Source organism: Perca flavescens, chromosome 12, assembly GCF_004354835.1.
Source record: "Perca flavescens isolate YP-PL-M2 chromosome 12, PFLA_1.0, whole genome shotgun sequence".
In the NCBI taxonomy this organism is placed as follows: domain Eukaryota; kingdom Metazoa; phylum Chordata; class Actinopteri; order Perciformes; family Percidae; genus Perca; species Perca flavescens.
In genome coordinates, this window is record NC_041342.1 from 35,364,051 (window position 1) to 35,378,263 (window position 14,213).

Consider the following 14,213-nt stretch of genomic DNA (forward strand, 5'->3'; position numbering starts at 1 on the left):
AGTAATAAAGATTCTCCGCCTCAGCAACAGGAAGTTGATTCCTCTGCAGCCTCAGCGCTCTTGTTATGACCCTGAAATGGAAACTCGGATCAGAACATGATGGGTGAAGTGTGACTGGAACACTAAACTGAGATTAAAGGAAATACTCACAGCTGATTGGTCCAACAGTGACAGGAAGCTGATTGGCTGCGGTGGCGGACCGAGCGCGTCGCCTGGAACAGTTCTAAAGGAGTATTTCAAAACTTTATTGATACACAAAGGTACACAGAAACACAAGAAAGAGAGACACAAGATAAAAAAGTACAAAATGCGACAAAAATGTTACCACGTGCACAAAGGTCTGACCCATTTTCAAAATGTTTCTATATCAGAAATTTGGGTTTCTTTCAAACAAATTGTCCAAAAAACTAACATGGATGGTTCCCTACAACGCTCATACAAGTAAAATAAATGATCAGTTCACTACTTTCATTGAATTTGCGTGTTTTATTAACATTGAAAAGCATTTGAAGAAAAAATTATGAAAGAACTTTGAAAAAAGTGACAAAAAAGTGACAAAAAAGTGACAAAAGTGAACAAAAAAAAGAAAAACTTCAAAAGGCTCAGAAAGAGTTGACAAACGTTGAAAAAAGTGACAAAAACATCGGGAAAGCCACAAAAGTGTTTCAAAAGACGAACGCGACATTGATAACGATTTTTTCCTTTAAAATTTTGACTCAGATAATCAAAACGTTGCAGGTCAACGACAAGACAAAAAGACGAGGGTTAAACCTTTATTATATACTATATGTGTGTATCTGTGTGTGTCTGTGTGTGTGTGTCTGTGTGTTTATGTGTGTTTGTGTGTGTGTGTGTGTGTGTGTGTGTGTGTTTATGTGTGTGTGTGTGTGTGTGTGTGTGTGCGTGTGTTTATGTGTGTTTATGTGTCTGTCTGTGTGTGTGTGTGTGTGTGTTTGTGTGTGTGTGTGTGTGTGTGTCTCTGTGTGTGTATGTCTGTGTGTGTGTGTGTGTGTGTCTCTGTGTGTGTGTGTGTGTGTATCTCTCTCTGTGTGTGTGTGTGTCTGTGTGTGTATGTCTGTGTGTGTGTGTGTGTGTGTGTGTGTGTGTGTGTGTGTGTGTGCGATCTCTGTGTGTGTGTGTGTGTGTGTGTCTCTGTGTGTGTATGTCTGTGTGTGTGTGTGTGTGTGTGTGTATGTGTGTGTGTGTGTGTGTGTGTGTGTCTGTGTGTGTGTGTGTCTCTGTGTGTATGTCTGTGTGTGTGTGTGTGTGTGTGTGTCTCTGTGTGTGTGTGTGTCTCTGTGTGTGTCTCTGTGTGTGTCTCTGTGTGTGTCTCTGTGTGTGTGTGTCTCTGTGTGTGTCTCTGTGTGTGTGTCTGTGTGTGTGTGTGTGTGTGTGTGTGTGTGTGTGTGTGTGTGTGTGTGTGTGTGTGTCTGTGTGTTTATGTGTGTGTGTCTGTGTGTGTGTGTGTGTGTGTAGGCCTTCTTCAGGCCAAGTGTGTTGGACTCACAGGGCTGCAGGGGCCTCTGTCCCGGTCACACAGGCTGATCCGGCAGTGCAGATAAACGTCCTCAAAGGTCCCGTGGTAGAGGAACAGCAGCGCCGAGAAGCGAGCTCGCTGCGACACACCGCTTTCTGCCACCTTCACATGGCGAGGGTCAACTGGACACCTGGTGGGGAGAGCCAATCACAAAGCAGCTCATGTTCTGTTCACATGTGTGCAACACAGCTACTTTTATTAGTCAGGTTCATAGACTGTTAATATTAATGGATAAAGCATACGGTTCGGCTGCAAAATACCTTAAACCTGCATTCTATCTATTTAATTCTGTTCAATTCAATTTTATTTATAGTATCAAATCATAACAAGAGACACTTTACAGATAGAGTAGGTCTAGACCACACTCTATAATTTACAAAGCCCCAACAATTCCAGTAATTCCCTCAAGAGCAAGCATTAGCAGTGGCTGTAGCGACAGTGGCGAGGAGAAACTCCCTTTTAGGAAGAAACCTCGGCAGACCCAGACTCTTGGTAGGCGGTGTCTGACGGTGCAGATTGGGGGTGTGATGAACGGTGGCAAATAATAGTCATAATAAAGATAATGGAACAGGGACTACAATGGTAGTCGTAGTAGTTCATGGTGTAGCAGGGCACAGCAGGGCGTTACAGGATGCAGCGTGGCACATATCTGAATTCCTGCAGGGGGAGACTCCTTAAACCTGTATTCTATCTGAATTCCTGCAGGGGGAGACTCCTTACACCTGTATTCTACCTGAATTCCTGCAGGGGGAGACTCCTTAAACCTGTATTCTACCTGAATTCCTGCAGGGGGAGACTCCTTAAACCTGTATTCTACCTGAATTCCAGCAGGGGGAGACTCCTTAAACCTGTATTCTACCTGAATTCCTGCAGGGGGAGACTCCTTAAACCTGTATTCTACCTGAATTCCTGCAGGGGGAGACTCCTTAAACCTGTATTCTATCTGAATTCCAGCAGGGGGAGACTCCTTAAACCTGTATTCTACCTGAATTCCAGCAGGGGGAGACTCCTTAACCCTGCATTCTATCTGAATTGGGAAAATAAGTCATGCAGCTTGAGTTATGTTACCGGTTATTGGTTGCATGGCGTTCGTGATTCAACTGGTCGTGACTGTTTTTTCTGAACGGAACTGTCTTTATAATCTGTCTTTTTAATAAACTGTCTTTACACTTACAAAGTTCTCAACGCTTCGGTTTACATGTAGGGACCCTCATTATACTACCGTTGAAGTGTGGTGCTATGATGAGCCTTGTTAGTGGTATAAAATATCGATTTATTTTTACTCTACCAGTGCCCCGAAGACTACCGTTATAAGATAATCAGCAGTTTGCGCTAGCTTGTTTCAAGCTCGAGATACATTCGATTAGCATGAAAATAAATCCCAGAGAACTGTCGAGAATGAGCTGAGTTTTAATGAATCTGGTCACCTGTTCTGGATCAGGACATATCTGGCAGGATCGTTGGCGTTGGGCGAGTTTGTGATGTAGCAGTGCTCCAGAAGGAGCCCAAAGCTGTTGTTGTCGTAGTTTTCCACAGAGACGCCGACGTGCAGGGCGGCGCCCAGCGGCAGGCTGACCGGGCCAGCGGGGAACGGCTTGCTGTAGTCCGGCCTCTCGTACAGAGTCATCTGCGCCCTGGTGGGGTCACCTGAACGCACCAAGCCGACGCTACGACTGCAGAGAGACGAGAAACATTAAGAGAAGACACACAGGTGAACTGAAGTAACTCGACTCTCACAACATAGACTATGAAACTGATCATATCATCTTAAATCAGTGTTTTCTCAAATGGTGGTATGTGTCCCCCTAGGGGTACTTTGGAAGACTGCAGGGGGTATGTGAGATATTTAAAGGTCCCATGGCATGAAAACTTTTTTTAAAACATTTGTTCGTTTTCTTTAATTTTTTGGTCGTATTTGGATCTGTATTAACATATTTGTGACTGAAAAATCTAAAATATTAAAGATACCATGGCATGAAAATTTCATTTTATGAGGTTTTTTAACATTAATGTGAGTTCCCCCAGCCTGTCTATGGTCCCCTAGTGGCTAGAAATGGTGATAGGTGTAAACCGAGCCCTGGGTATCCTGCTATGCCTTTGAGAAAATGAAAGCTCAGATGGACCAATCAGGAATCTTCTCCTTATGAGGTCATAAGGAGCAAGGTTACCTCCCCTTTCTCTGCTTTGCCTGTCCAGAGAATTTGGCCCGCCCATGAGAAAGAGAGAGGCATCATGGCTTTCAAATGAGCAAAGTGGCAGTTGGTCAAGGCCACACCCCCACCCTCCACCTTGTTCCCCCCCCCCCCTCCTCCTCAATAGCTACAGACACAGAAATGGTACATCCTAAGGAAAGCTCATTGTGGGACTGGCTCTAGTGGCTGTAATTCTACACAAAGGCTGAATTTCGGGAAAGAGACTTCAGATACAGTATTAGGGGACCAATAAGGTCTATATAAAAGAGACTTCAGATACAGTATTAGGGGACCACTAAGGTCTATATAAAAGAGACTTCAGATACAGTATTAGTGGACCACTAAGGTCTATATAAAAGAGACTTCAGATACAGTATTAGGGGACCACTAAGGTCTATATAAAGAGACTTCAGATACCGTATTAGGGGATCACTAAGGCCTATATAAAAGAGACTTCAGATACAGTATTAGGGGACCACTAAGGTCTATATAAAAGAGACTTCAGATACAGTATTAGGGGACCACTAAGGTCTATATAAAAGAGACTTCAGATAAAGTATTAGGGGACCACTAAGGTCTATATAAAAGAGACTTCAGATACAGTATTAGGGGATCACTAAGGCCTATATAAAAGAGACTTCAGATACAATATTAGGGGACCACTAGGGTCTATATAAAAGAGACTTCAGATACAGTATTAGGGGACCACTAAGGTCTATATAAAAGAGACTTCAGATACAGAATTAGGGGACCACTAAGGCCTATATAAAAGAGACTTCAGATACAGTTTTAGGGGACCACTAAGGCCTATATAAAAGCATCAAGTTTTTGAAATTTTTTATACTATTTTTGACCTATTCTTGTCTTCCTTCCTTCTTTCTACCATCTTTTTCCAAGGTTTTGTCATTTCAATGTTGTCCAGGTACAAAGACGTTGTTTATTAAATCTATTGCTGACATCGCTGTATTCTTCCTCTTTATAGAGACTTTTTTTTGTCTACCAAAAATGATTAGCGCTGGTCAAGAGGTACATGTCTTAAAGAAACAATTCAAAAGGGGTACCTTATTGAAAAAAGTCTGAGAACCACTGTCTTAAATTACCAATACTTTACCCATTGATAATGATAAAATTAAGGTATCTCAATGGGATTTTAAGGGTTTTCTTAATGGATTGCGGTATATGAACTCTACTCAACTTTGGATAAGTAGGGTCATCTCCACTTTGGCCACTCACCCACTTCCCTACACATTACATACTTATCATTCCAATATGCATCTTGCACACTACTTTGCACTATTACTTTTTGCACTTTACATCCCACTCCATGTGTCTTGATATTATGTTTGATATATATTAGTTTTTTTGTATATTATGTTGAAATGTGCCTATATGTATATTATTGTCTCTATTGTACAGTATGTTGCTAATACGTTTCTATTTGTTGAATGTAAAGAGAGTTTTCACCTACCGAAGTCAAATTCCTTGTGTATGTAAGTATACTTGGCCAATAAATCTGATTCTGATCCTGACGAAAGCATTTTAAAGGATTATCTGCAGTATGAAAGCTTTTTAAGAAGCATAACAAAAGTTCTAATTGACCATTTGACTCACGGCAGCTGGTATCGAATGGCGGCTTCGAGGCTGGTGATGTCATCGAGCGGGAAGACGCAGGAGAACGGTATGCTCATCGGGGCGTAGAGCAAATCATTGGACCCATCAGACGGGTACACGAACAAAATGTTGGAGTACGTAATGTGGGAGCCGTTTGTCTGCAACATATAAAAACAGATTAAAGACAACATGATGAAATCAGTGAAAAACTACTTAATCAGATTTGTTCTGTCAACAAGAAAAAACGTCTGAAAACATCTAAATGCTAACAACAAGATGCTATCATGATGTTTAGCAGGTGTAGGGCCCTATCCTGCACCCAGCGCAGCGCAAAGCCAGACACAAGTGTCTTTGCTAGTTTAAGACCGTCCAGCGCCCACGTCGTTTAAACAGCAAATGCACCTGCGCCCATCTATGGCCCATGGGCGGGCTGGTCTTACAGAGAGGTGTGTTCAGGTGCACTCTGGGTGTATTGCTATCTTGAGGCAGCGGGAGCCATTGCTAACATTAGGCACATGTTATAAGAAGATAATATATCAGATATGTCAGTTTATTGTGAAGGACCCCTTAGTGGTCAAAACATATTAAATATCCAGATATGAGCTGGGTCATGTGATGATTTTGGACGAGAGGGAGGAGTGAGGGAGGAGCCCTTACACTCTACGTTACGTTACACACTTTCACTGTCAATCACATCGTAGCCACGCCCTAAAACACCCCCTGCTTTATCGCCAATTTTAAAATCAATGAGACCGTAATTTAAAAAATTAACATCATTCTGTGTTGCAGAAGACTTCAAACTAGCGATTGAGACCATGAACTCATTATGAAAATGTTTACTAAGGTAATATATCAAGTGAGAAGTGGGTCACTTTCTCAGAGACTTCTACAGAAACCGGCCTCCTTTTGCAACCGCACATCTCGCCTCCTGCTGGAATTCAGATATAATGCAGGTTTAAGGAGTCTCCCCCTGCTGGAATTCAGATATAATGCAGGTTTAAGGAGTCGCCCCCTGCAGGAATTCAGAAAGAATACAAGTTTAAGGAGTCTCGCTCTGCTGGCATTCAGATAGAATGCAGGTTTAAGGAGTCTCTCGGCACTTCCGCATTTGCTGCACTTCACCGTACCTGATGCTTTGTCCATTCATATTATACAGTCTATGAACCAAACTCACCTCTACCACGTTTCCACAGATACCCTTCCTTCGCTGCACCAGGTACCACATCACCTCCTGCTGGTCAACCTGCTGGTGGCAGCGCGGGTCAATCATGTGAGCGGAGGAGGGGTTCAGCCCTCGTTCCTCCAACAGCCTCTTCTGGACTGTCAGACGCAGGTGATCCTGTCCACACACCAACTCCGGCTCTGGAAAACCACTAAGATCATCTGGAACACAAGATGAAACACATTGGGCACAATACAGCAGCAACAAGGCATTTGGGGAATTTCATAGTTTAGAGAAGCAAAGTCTCTCCCCTTCCGATGGATCACCATGGGACTTTATTTCAGTAATACACTTAAGAAAATTATAAAGCCAACACTTTTGTTATTACCCCGATTTTTCATGAGCTGAACTCAAAGATCTAAGACTTTTTCTATATACACAAAAGGCTTATTTCTCTCAGATATTGTGATACGGAGTATACCCACTAGGAAAGGTCAAGGATTACCCACTAACAGAAACGCCAGGATACCGTTACATAACGATGATTGTTTTTGTGAGAGAACTTTGACACTTACGTTCATTAATTCACCATCTGTGTTGCAAGTCGCATAGGAACAACAACACAGTTGCTTGGCGGTCATTCTCTGTGCAAATGTGAATCACTAAAGTAGCTAGATATGTGAAACGAAAGCTAATTTAAACTACACTCTCTCAGTGTTTTGGTAAGCCTGCCCCTGAAGCTGTACTGCTGCTTCAGATGACTCTGCAGCAGACGTTAATGTTACAGTAACTACAGACCATGAGCCATATGAGGCTAATGCTTTACAAGGGTGTCTAACTCAGTTTCCCAGAGGGCCACACTGGAAACTGAGAATCACACCAAGGGCCAGACATGTAGAGTTTATTGACATGCTTTTATTTAAGAAAAAAATAAAACATATTTTGACTGTATTATTGCATCATATACTGTAGTCTTCTCACTTACATTTTGGGCCTCATAAAGCCCCCAAAAAGTCTGGCACAAAGGTTCCTCAGCCAGCAACAAATATGTTGGAAAAAGCACCAAAAAAGTTGGTAAAAGGCCAAAATAAAAAGAGTCAGAGTTGTCTGAAAAAGTGACAGAAACAAAGTGGCAAAAACATTGAGTAAAGCATCAAAAACGTCAGAAAAAGTGGCAAAACAGTTAGTAAAGCATCAAAAATGTTAAAAACAAAGTGCCTAAAGCATTGAAAAAAATGCATAAACTGCTGGAAAAGGTGTCAAAAATATTTTTTTAAAAAGCGAACAAAACTAGGTGGGACTAAATTTATTGTCAACCTAAATTAAAATACGGGCAGGATCAAAACCTGCGAGGGGCCGGATTTGGCACGCGGGCCTCGAATTTGACACATGTGCTTTAGGCGGTAACATTACAAAAATCCTATGGGGTTGTCGCTCTGGGACGCATCGCTCTGAGAAGGGCGAGTCTAATGCTGGGAGGGAAAACATTACTGTATACTCAATACAAAAACTTAGACTACACCACTGGACACAACTAAATGTCACTAACCAGAACAGATGACTCCAGCATCTTCACCATGGTTGCAGTTATGAGTGCCAAACCCTGTATGTTCACATTCTGATAGCAAAGACTCGTTGCCTTTACAGGCAACATTATCCATCCAGATCGGTCCGGTGCCTTGTCCAAAGGAGGCAGAAACAGTTGCTGACTGGACAGGGCCACATCTCAGCTGTCGGCAGACCACCTTGGCGTCGTTTATATCCCATAAATCATCACACACTGTTCCCCACTGGTTGTTATGGAGGATCTCCACTCTACCGTTGCATGGCGTGTTACCATTCACCAACCTCAGCCGAGGAGCTACACATTAAAACAGTTAAAAACAGAGCGACAGTGAACAGATTGTCCCCACAGATACAGTTAAAGGGGAACTATGCAGTTTTTTTACCTTAATTTACCTTAACTAAACAGCTTTGGAGTCGTTGGAATGGTTTTAAGACAGACTGACCGAGCCAGGAGTCAGACACGAGTAAACATAGGAGCTGCAAAATATCTATTCCGAAGCTGTAGGGGGAGCTCTATAGAGAAACCTGCCAGCAAAAAGTCATAAAACAGCGAAGAAATGGCCAAAACTGCATAGCACCCCTTTAACAAGACAAGAAACAACATTTCATACAATATTTATGTTATTTTAAATCAGAAGTTATTTTGAATTGGATAATGAATCTGTGATACAGATGTCCATTAAAGTTTTCCTCGCAACTGGCAACTAAATGCAATTGCTGTTAGGGGGAAATTGTTGCATCTCTGCAAATTATAAGTGTGATCTAGACCTACTCTATCTGTAAAGTGTCTCGAGATAACTCTTGTTATGATTTGATACTATAAATAAAATTGAATTGAATTGAATTGAATATATTTTTTTAATCTATCAAAACCAAAAATTCACGGCACAAATCATAGAAAAGTTAACCCCGTCTTGGTAGTATACATGTGCAATATGAGGGGGAGGAGGTGCAGTAGGTTCTCAATCTTCTGTGCGGGGAGGGGGAGGTAGGGGGGTTTTGTGTATGGGTAATTGAATGTTAACTGTAGTTGATTACATTTGTATGAGACATATTAATGAGTTTGTTGTGTGTTTATGTGCGATTTGTCACCATTGTTTTGTTCTATCGACTGCCCAAGACGAATTTCTCCTATAGGAGATAATAAAGGTGTAGCTTATCTTATCTTTAGGGACCCATGGATCCCCCTTGAAGGACCTCTTGAAAGGATCTCAATCTGTGGGAACCTCTAGAACCATTGGTACTCCCCTTAGGATATACTTCAACCTATTACTCTGAAGGACCCCTAGAACTTCTTAAGGGATTTATGTAATACTCTGTGACTTGTGAAAACCCATGAAGGACATGTAGAAACTTTCACCTAAATGCTTTCTCTTGAGGGGAATTGTTGGGTCTTTGTAAATTATAGTATGGTCTAGACCTACTGTATCTGTAAAGTGTCCTGAGATAACTCCTGTTATGATTTGACACTATAAATATGTAATATGTAATTGACTAGAAACTCTTTAGGACCAGTTGAACTCCCTGAATGACCATACGACCTGTAGAATCTCTTTAGAGACCCAACGTAATCTATACATCCTCTTTGACAACCCATTGGTAGAAACTTTAAGAATGTGAAAACTCTTTACGAATTTCTGGGTCAAGAGCGGCCTACCATCAGAATTTAGGTAGGAAGTTCTTGAACCTCCTTAGGACATGTGGAACTCTCCAAAAAGCCCCATGTAAGTATCCTGACAAGCCGGACCCACATCCAGAAGTTGGGTCTAGGAACTCACCATTGTCAGGGCTCAATCCGAGGGGCGGGATAAACGGTTGTCTTTCAAATTCTCTCTGCATGCAATAGGATAGCGCTACAACCAACCAGAGCAACGAAGAAGGTAACGGAGCTAGTTGATAGAAATGACTTCAGTGCCAATCGCTGTTCTTTTCTCAAAGAAAAGCTTAACTCCAAGTCTTCCAGAGTTGCGGCCAAAGACAACTGTTCGCCAGCAGCAGCAGCAGCCATCTTCTTTGTTTTCAAGTAGCAGGGAATTCAGGCGGAACCATCGCAACTCTGCCGTCATTATGTTAAGCCCCGCCCACCGACTCTATACACGATGTGAATGGCCTGACTAGAGTTGGGTTTTTCCAGCTCGCAAACCAACGGAGAGTTGCTATATTTCTAGGCTACCATGTAACATTAATGACCTGAAACCCCTGGATATCATGTTTCCCAATCCCTACAGTGGATGAATGAAATGTGTGTGTTTCATGATCACTCACCCGGCTGCCCACACCTCCAGTTGATCTTGTCGTCGCTCACACAGGTCTCACCTTCAGCGCAGGTATTACACACCATGGTGTTGACATCTGATTAGGCGCAAAGAACAACAAAGTCCACTTGAGATGCTGATGGTACCAAAGGTCTAAAGGATCCTGTAGGACATGATCTTCATTTTGGCTCACATGAGGAATATAATATCAGTGTTTCCCCTATAATTGTACAGACTTAGTAGGCCCCGCCAGGCCAATGCGATCCCCATGCGTTTTTTTTATGCCAGAAATAACGCCAAATATCCATTGTGCTTCCTCTATATTCATTCTACAGCTGCACAGCGCCGTGTGTCCATGAAGAAGGCAACTGGCTATGGTTAGTTCACAACTGTAACAGCAGGACAGTCGAGAGTGTTAGCTAAACTGCTAAAGTCAGTTCAACACGTGAAGTTACAGTAAGATAACATTGTCGTAACGGTAGCCTACCAGTAGTCTTGCATTGTCAGACCTATATCCATTACGCTTTTTTGTGTTTTGTTTTGTTTTAAAACAGATCAGTGATGCTGTTTTGTCCTCAATATTCTCTGTCAAGTTTGCAGGAAGTGATGTAATGTAGCTTTTTTTAATATGGAGTTAGCACTGCACCAGATGCAACATTGCTTGTAAGGAAATAACAGGAGTAACAGGGAAAACCAACTTTAAAAGTGACGTATTTCCTTTTTACATAAGTGTTGTGCACCAGGCTAAAGCAGTCATCTTAGGGAAAACACTGAAGATCCAACTCAGGTCCTGGACCTGATATCATCTTTAAGTAAAATAAAAAGGATTCCACTAAATGTTGGAGTGTTCCCTTTACTTTAGTTTTTGAGGCCTCTGGATCAGGATCCTAGTATTTGGCTCCCCCATGACTCTACACTAGAGGGTGACACGGGAATTAATTGTCGCTCCCATCCCATCCTGAGCCAACGAAAATACTCCCGTCATATCCCAATCAAGTGACTGCCCCAAAACAATCCTGTCCTGCAAAACCCCAAGAGAAAGACTCCCAAATCCCATCCCGCTCCTGTTTCATTCCCTATGTTGTCTAAAGTTACCAGACTCTGTTACCCCCCTGTAGTATGTTTGGTTAATCGTGGTCAAATCACTGAGGTTGCCGTAGAAATTTAGGCTACACCATACATGCATTACCTGCAGGTCTAGGTAACATGCATTACCTGCAGGCATAGGTAACATGCATTACCTGCAGGCATAGGTAACATGCATTACCTGCAGGCCTAGATAACATGCATTACCTGCAGGCCTAGTTAACCTGCATTACCTGCAGGCATAGGTAACATGCATTACCTGCAGGCATAGGTAACATGCATTACCTGCAGGCCTAGATAACATGCATTACCTGCAGGCCTAGTTAACCTGCATTACCTGCAGGCATAGGTAACATGCATTACCTGCAGGCCTAGGAAACATGTATTACCTGCAGGTCTAGGTAACATGCATTACCTGCAGGCCTAGATAACATGCATTACCTGCAGGCCTAGTTAACCTGCATTACCTGCAGGCCTAGTTAACCTGCATTACCTGCAGGCCTAGGTAACGTGCATTACCTGCAGACCTAGGAAACATGCATTACCTGCAGACCTAGGAAACATGTATTACCTGCAGGCCTAGGTAACATGCATTACCTGCAGACCTAGGAAACATGCATTACCTGCAGACCTAGGAAACATGTATTACCTGCAGGCCTAGGTAACATGCATTACCTGCAGACCTAGGCGATTTCATTACGTAATTCCTAACGGAGATCTTCTCACACTCAAAACACACATTTATCAATTTAGGGTAGCTTAGAAGAATCACTGCTTTCTGCACACTAAGTAGTCTAGGAATGCCTTGCAATCTTTGGGCGCACTCACCGCAGTCATTTTATTTATTTAATCTCCTCCGTCCGGCTCCCGCCAGCTGCCGTAGATTTCTATGCTCTATTCCATCCCTATCACGTTACCAACAGTGAAATTGACTCCCGTACCGCGGGACTCCCGCAGGAATACCGTGACCCGCGGGAGTCCCAAAAAATTGTCACCCTCGACTCTACACAGTATAACTCCATACAATTAAAGCTTGTTCCTTACCTGCACAGTAAGCTAGCCGACACAAGTTTGGGCTTACAAACTTGTAGACGTAGTAGTTTCTTGGGCAAGCTTTCACGTGGATGAAGTTGGAGTGAAACTGGCAGCAGCCTCCCTCCCAGCTGCCACAAACCTCTGCCCGTACGATGCCCTCAAACTCCAGCGGGTGGGAAGATCGCAGCCATAGTGGAGCATCGGTCCCACACATGTGACTCTCAATGCACCTCTCTGGCATCCGAACACTGCTGTTACCAATGAAGAGGCGGTACCAGCCCTGCCAATCTGTACGGCTGTCGCAGGCCACAGACTCTGGGTCCACCCTGAAGTCTGTGGCCCGCCAGGCATCTTGTAACGGAGTGTAGTGCTGACACGGGTCAATGCATTGAGATGTGCCGTTCACCTGGAGGCAGCTCTGACCGAAAGGGCACTGTGTGCCCCCGCAGGCAAACATCACTGAGCGGGATGTGGTTTCATTTTGACGTTGTACATTAGGTGTTACCAGACAGGAAAAGGAGCCTCGGGTGTTTTCACAGAGTTGTCCAGGACCACAGGAAGGATTGGGCAGTGAACACTCATCGATGTCCACGCAGCCCTGCAGCGGCGACCAGCGGAAGCCTTGGCCACAGCAGTCATCGTTGCAGGTGGTTTTGTTGTAGCAGGTGAAGCCATCTCCCACCGCACCGTCCTCACAGCGACAGGACACGCCCACAGTCTCGACACTGTTGTCGTGGAGGGAGGCATGGCATCGAGCCAGACTATGACAGGCCTCACAGCTGGTGGCTACAGACCCTGACGATAAGCAAGGTTTAAAACAGCATTAGCTAACATTATTACTCCTTATGTAACTAATATTTGCTAACATTTTGGCACGAAAGTACCATATTGGCCCAAATATAAGACTGAATCTGAAATTATTTTTTTCTGGGAATACTTCAAAAAAAGTGGGGTTGTCTTATATTCAGAGTCTAGACTTTCAAACAGCAGAGGGTGACATATAGCGAACCAGCCAGCAGCGATCAAGAAGAGAAATACATTTCAATTAGCCAGTACTGAAATGTAACTAAGTAAATTTACTCCAGTACTGTACTTCAGTCCAAATGTTGAGGTACTTGTACTATACTTGAGTCTTTTCTTTTCATGCAACTTTCTACTTCTACTCTGCTACATTTCAGAGAGAAATATTGGACTTTTTACTTCACTACAATCATCTGTTACAGCTTTAGTAACTAATTAAGTAAGATTTCTGAAAGCAAAACACATGTAGTTTATAAAATCTGATGTTTTATTCTAAATGAAATTAACCAATAACAATATAACAGCCTACAAGTCCAGCTGAAATGATTAGGGGGGGGAGTAAGAAACAGTGTTATTGATCCAGTGGACTCACCTGTGGACTCACCTGTGGACTCACCTGTGGACTCACCTGTGGACTCACTTGTAAACTCACCTGTGCTCTGAGCTGAACAAGCAGCCATGAGAAGCAGCAGCAGACCGATGAACATTTTCAATCACCAAAAAACTGTTGCAGAGAGAAATGAACAATATATTGCAAGTCAATTATACTGATTCATATTACAGATATAGTAGATAAAACTAATCACGGCTAATCAAGTAACTTAAAGGTCCTATATTCTGCTCATGTTGACATGCTAACAAATGCTAACATATTCTAACATGCTAAAACAGCTAACAAGTTTAACAGCAGCACAAACTATTGATCTGACAAGAGAATCAACACAAACTGAATATCATGACTTGATGAA

The 14,213-nt window shown here is 42.9% G+C and overlaps 1 protein-coding gene across 1 annotated transcript; it reads right to left on the reverse strand.

The window, feature by feature from the left end:
- Nucleotides 1–2: 2 nt before the first annotated feature.
- On the reverse strand, nucleotides 3–11,090 carry LOC114565873 (uromodulin). The gene is made up of 9 exons (XM_028594181.1): nucleotides 11,022–11,090; nucleotides 10,334–10,420; nucleotides 8,052–8,363; nucleotides 6,515–6,723; nucleotides 5,341–5,498; nucleotides 2,965–3,210; nucleotides 1,508–1,667; nucleotides 151–223; nucleotides 3–71 (listed from the first exon to the last, which is right to left on the reverse strand). The coding sequence occupies exons 2-9, from the start codon at nucleotides 10,407–10,409 to the stop codon at nucleotides 64–66; spliced, it is 1,242 nt and encodes a 413-aa protein (XP_028449982.1). The 5' UTR covers nucleotides 10,410–10,420; nucleotides 11,022–11,090; the 3' UTR covers nucleotides 3–63.
- Nucleotides 11,091–14,213: the final 3,123 nt, after the last annotated feature.